This window comes from Anolis carolinensis, unplaced genomic scaffold, assembly GCF_035594765.1.
Source record: "Anolis carolinensis isolate JA03-04 unplaced genomic scaffold, rAnoCar3.1.pri scaffold_13, whole genome shotgun sequence".
NCBI lineage: Eukaryota > Metazoa > Chordata > Lepidosauria > Squamata > Dactyloidae > Anolis > Anolis carolinensis.
In genome coordinates, this window is record NW_026943824.1 from 16449511 (window position 1) to 16455146 (window position 5636).

Consider the following 5636-nt stretch of genomic DNA (forward strand, 5'->3'; position numbering starts at 1 on the left):
AACTGGGGCCCCTTCCAGAGAGAGGTCAACCCTCCTGTTCAAGGAGCTCCACTGGCTGCCATTTACTTTCCGAGCCCAATTTAAGGTGCAGGTGCTTACCTACAAAGCCCTGATCGGTTTGGGACCATCCTACCTCCGTGACCGCATCTCTGTCTACGAACCCACGCGTTCACTTCGGTCATCTGGAGAGGCCCTGCTCGTGATCCCGCCTGCGTCACAAGCGCGGTTGGTGGGGACACGAGACAGGGCCTTCTCCGTGGTGGCCCCCCGACTCTGGAACACCCTCCCCAAGGATCTCAGACAGGCCTTGACATTGGCAGTCTTCAGAAAGAACTTGAAGACCTGGCTGTTCCAATGTGCCTTCCCAGATTAATAGGAAATCTCCAACACCAAGTCCCATAAGCACTTTATTAGAATTAAGATCGCATATCGCACTCTGCACTTGCCCTAGAAGCCTTATATATCACCTGTCACATCAGCACTTTTAATCTTGTACCCATTACTCTGGCCCGGCCCAGTTCTATTGTGTTTTAGCGTATTGTTATTGCTTGTGGTTTATACTGTTTTAATTGTTTTAATTTGCCTTTTGTTTTGTATTGTTATATTGTGTGTTGAGGCCTTGGCCTTTGTAAGCCGCATCGAGTCCTTCGGGAGATGCTAGCGGGGTACAAATAAAGTTTAATAATAATAATAATAATAATAATAATAATAATAATAATAATACTGTACTTTATTTCCCATACCACCATACACCACAGCAACACGTGGCCGGGCACAGCTAGTAAAAGCTAATATGATATATGCAGAGGCAAAGCTATATATGCAAAAGTCTACTATTTTCTGGCTCATGGTCCCTTCACTACTTTGCCCTCCTTCTAGGAGTTACAGTTGGACTGTCCCCGGGTGTAACGTCAGCACTGTAATAGGGTTGTACGCGGTATTTGAAGACTTTGATGGAATTATCCCCGCTGTCGGCAACAAAAAGCAAGCCCTGCGTGGAACAAGCGATCCCTGCCGGCCTCTGCAGACCTTTCGATACAAGGCAGATTGGGGACCCGCTGCTGGGAAACAAGTGCACTTTCTGGTGTTGCTCATCCGCCACGAGAATGTTGCCTTCGTTGTCGGAACAGATCCCAGCGGGGTTGCCAAAGTGGTGGTGATACTTGCTGGTGATGGACGAGACCAGTTTGTGAGCGCTGCTGAACACCTTGACGTCCCCGCACTCTTCGCTCACCGCAAACCCTCCTTCCGGGGCCGGGGACACGTAACGTGGCCCTTGAAGGTTGGAGACGGAGCGGGCGGCCTGCATCTTGAAAGCGCGGTCTAAGGCGAAGCTGTGCACTTGGCCTTCTGTGTAGTCGGCCACTAATATCTTCCCGGACCCATCCGTTCCAATCCCTCTTGGAGCAGAAAACTTTCCAATGCTTAGCCATTCGCCTTTGGAGAACTTGGAGTGATTGTTGAAGATGCGGACGGTGCCGCTCACCATGTCTGTCACAGCCACCAGCCCTGCCCTGGTCAGGGTCACATCCTCGGGCAAAAAGGTCTCCTTCTTTTTCCATTCTAGACACGGCAAGGACTGAAATGTGTGGCCCGGGTGCTTGAGGATGTGAAGCCGGGGAGCATTTTCACTCGTCACGTAGACAGCCCCGTCGAGGGAGCAGTGAATTCCGCGCACGGCTCCGTATCGGTTGCCGTTGGGATTCGGGATCTGCTGAACCAAGTCGTCCTGCCGGAAATGGAGATGATTCCTGATATTGTCCAAGTCGTGGCAGATACCCTTGGCTTTCTCCGCCAGCTGATGAACTTGGTCCTCGGTCACCATTCCCAGTCCAGGGTGGTTGCTCAGGAGAGGGCTGGCTTTTTGGAAAGTGGCGCCCGATTTAACTTGGAGGCTGTAGACCGTCTTCAGGAGTTTCTCCTTGCGCTGGGCGTCCTCCAAAGTGTAATCCATCCCTCCTTCCTTCAATCAAGAACAAGAATGTGGTGGTTATAACATCATCGTTGAATATGAACTTATTTCTGCAGTAAATACTAGGCATGTCCGATCGATGAAAAAAATGTTTCAATTCTCGTTTCTAAAGTAGGGGGTGCTAGCACTTTGATATAGAAAGTATTTCCGATTTTTTCACCCAAAAATTTCGGATATTTCCGAAAAATCGTAATGATTCTAAATGTTTCTAAAATGGCGGATGCGCATGCGCAATCACTACACACTGGGCTTGTATGGCAATCTTCCATGTGGACGCAGAGGACGTTAGCCCCCACCTTTGCGTCCATCGTGGAAGCTTCTGATTGGCCGGGGAGCGGCAGCCATGTTAGGCTGCACTAAGCTCCCATTCAAGGTAGGTTGCAGAAACAATTTTTTAAAAAAATATTTTTAAAAATATATTTAAAAAAAATGTTATGGGGGAAAATATTAACGAAACATTAAGAGACAATTAGAGAATGGGCCAACAATGGTTCGAATTACATTGCTGGTTGCGCTGTGAGACAATGTCTCGGAATGCGTATCAAAAAGCGAGAACAATCCGAAATAATTCCGATATAAAATTCAAAACGATTTTTTGGACATGTCTAGTAAATACGTTGACCAATACCCCAGGCTTTATTATGATTATTCAAACCTGGGTTGCTTGCCTTCAAGTTGACTAAGAAGTAGGGGTTTCTTCATGCAAGTCTCCCACCACCTTCCAGTCAAGTTGAAAGTGTCTGACTTGCCTAAAGTGGGTTTCCATAACTGAGTGGGAATTTGAACTGAATGGGAATTGGAACCCAGAAGAGTCCTAGGCTGCTTCTGCTATGGGTTGGCATTGTGTTTGCCCAGGGATGTTGTGCGAGTGGTTGAAACCTCAAGCTGCTTGCAGATATGTCACGAGATCTATATATATATATAAGGGTAATGAAATTTTGGCCTAGGACAAAACAAAAAAACTACACATCCCAGAAACACTAAACTTGGCAGCACAACCCCTCATCCATGCCTCTACGTTCATACAACAAAATGAAAAGAAAAATAATGTCCTAATTAGAGGGAGAGGAATAATTGTTTTTAGCCAATTGCTGCCAGTTAGAAGGCTAAGCTCCGTCCACTTGGTCTCCTAGCAACCCATTCAGCCCATGGGACAGGCAGAGTTAGGCATCATTTAGGCCTCTTCCCCACTGCCTATAAAATACAGATTATCTGATTTTAACTGGATTATATGGATTATATGGAAAATGCACACACAGAGAGATATAGAGATTTCTAGATAGATATAAACATAAATATATAGGGCTTGCAAATATTGCAGGAGGGAAATGCTCATATATAGAGAGAGGATTTGCAAACGTTTCAGGGGGAAATGCATATGTGAAATCTATATATTAAATTATAGATCTAGATCTAGCTCTGCATTGTTTATATAAGCATTGAATGTTTGCCGGTTACTATGTTGGAAGCCGGTCTGAGTCCCCATGGGGAGATAGGACTGGGTACAAATGAAGTTTTTATTATTATTATTATTATTATTATTATTATTATTATTACTATTATTACATTATTGTAAATACCATATTGTTTTTGTTGACTCTACCTTTCCACTTACAGAACTACAGTAGAGTCTCACTTATCCAACACTCGCTTATCCAACATTCTGGATTATCCAACGCATTTTTGTAATCAATGTTTTCAATATATCATGATATTTTGGTGGTAAATTCGTAAATACAGTAATTAGTACATAGCATTAATGTGTATTGAACTACTTTTTCTGTTAAATTTGTTGTAAAACATGATGTTTTGGTGCTTAGTTTGTAAAATCATAACCTAATTTAATGTTTAATAGGCTTTTCCTCAATCTCTCCTTATTATCCAAGATATTCGCTTATCCAAGCTTCTGCCAGCCCCTTTAGCTTGGATAAGCGAGACTCTACTGTAGTTTACTGTTTTTCTTTGAAATACGATAAATATTCAAAAACCTTTAACCTACTGATGCCTCAAAATAATTTCATTGGGATCTATTTTCACTTTGAAATTGACCCATAGCTGCTGCATTTCCCCCCCTCGACTTATACTCGAGTCTATAAGTTTCCCCACTTTTTTTGTGGTAAAATTAGGTGCCTCAGCTTATATTCGGGTCGGCGTATGCTCGAGTATATACGGTAATATAGAAATACTCCATTACTTACAACAGGGGTCCCCAAACTAAGGCCCGGGGGCCGGATGCGGCCCCCCGAGGTCATTTACCTGGCCCCCGCCCTCAGTTTTATAATATAATATATTGTATATACATATAATATTGATAATAATATTATAATGTAATATAGTATAACACTAATAATAATACCATATAATAATATTAATTATATATTCTGTATTACATATAATATTACTAATAATATTACAGTATAGTGGTATAGTTCAATAGAGTAATATATAATGCTAATATTGTGCTATGCTAATAATATAATATATTGTATGTACATATAATTTGTAAGCCACTCTGAATCCCCTTTGGGGTGAGAAGGGTGTGATACAAATGTAGTAAATAAATGCAGTAAATAAATAATAAATAAATTTTAGACTTAGGCTCACCCAAAGTCTGAAATGACTTGAAGGCACACAACAACAACAACAACAACAACAACAACAACAACAACAACCCTAATTAACTTGACTATCTCATTGGCCAGAAGCAGGACCACACTTCCCATTGAAATCCTGATCAATGTATGTTGGTTAAAATTGTTTTTATTTTTAAATATGGTATTGATCTTTCATTGTTCTTGTTGTCGTTGTTGTTTTTGCACTACAAATAAGACATGTGCAGTGTGCATCGGAATTTGTTTGTATTTTTTCCAAATGACAATCCGGCCCCTCAACAGTCTGAAGGATTGTGGACCGGCCCTCGGCTTCAAAAGTTTGAGGACCCCTGACTTACAATATGTATAGGCAATAGCTGTCTATTACCTATTCACAGGTTGTGCTATTACATACTTAATAGAAAATATATATTTTTTTAAAAAATTGTAGAATATTCAGAACGAAGTTACTTCTGATCCAAGTAACCCTGATTCCTACCTTAGCAGGGCTGCAGTTTCGAGAGAGAGTTGAAGACTGTGTTTTCCCCCGAACAGCCTCCTGTCACCAGTTCCGCTGAGCTCTGTTGTTAGTGACAAGAGTCCTCTGAGCTTTCCTGGCCGATGGCATTGTCGAAGGATTGTTTTGCCAGGGCAAACAGAAAGGAACTCATGGTGAAGTACATCAGAGAATCTCCTGCCCCACCCTTTCCGTTTGTGCCAGGAATGTCTGTCCAGTGAATATACACAGACAACTAAAAAACAAACAACAAAAAATGGATAGCAGTGAAGGGACCATAAGCCATAAAATAGTAAACTTTTGCCTATGTGGCTTTGCCTCTGCATATGCCTCTCCCTTCCTGTGAGCTGGTGCCTTTCTCCAGGAAGTTCCAAGACCAAAAGTTAGCTTGAAATCCACAAGTGAGGTCACAGTTTCACAATTTCAAAGTGAAAATAGATCCCAATGAAATTATTTTGAGGCATCAGTAGGTTAAAGGTTTTTGAATATTTATCGTATTTCAAAGAAAAACAGTAAACTACAGTAGAGTCTCGCTTATGCCACAGTAGGTGGCTTT

At 42.1% G+C, this 5636-nt stretch overlaps 1 protein-coding gene across 1 annotated transcript; it reads right to left on the minus strand.

The window, feature by feature from the left end:
• Positions 1-389: 389 nt before the first annotated feature.
• nhlrc4 (NHL repeat containing 4) lies at positions 390-5401 on the minus strand. The gene is made up of 2 exons (XM_003230627.4): positions 5063-5401; positions 390-1963 (listed from the first exon to the last, which is right to left on the minus strand). The coding sequence occupies exon 2, from the start codon at positions 1952-1954 to the stop codon at positions 860-862; it is 1095 nt and encodes a 364-aa protein (XP_003230675.1). The 5' UTR covers positions 1955-1963; positions 5063-5401; the 3' UTR covers positions 390-859.
• Positions 5402-5636: the final 235 nt, after the last annotated feature.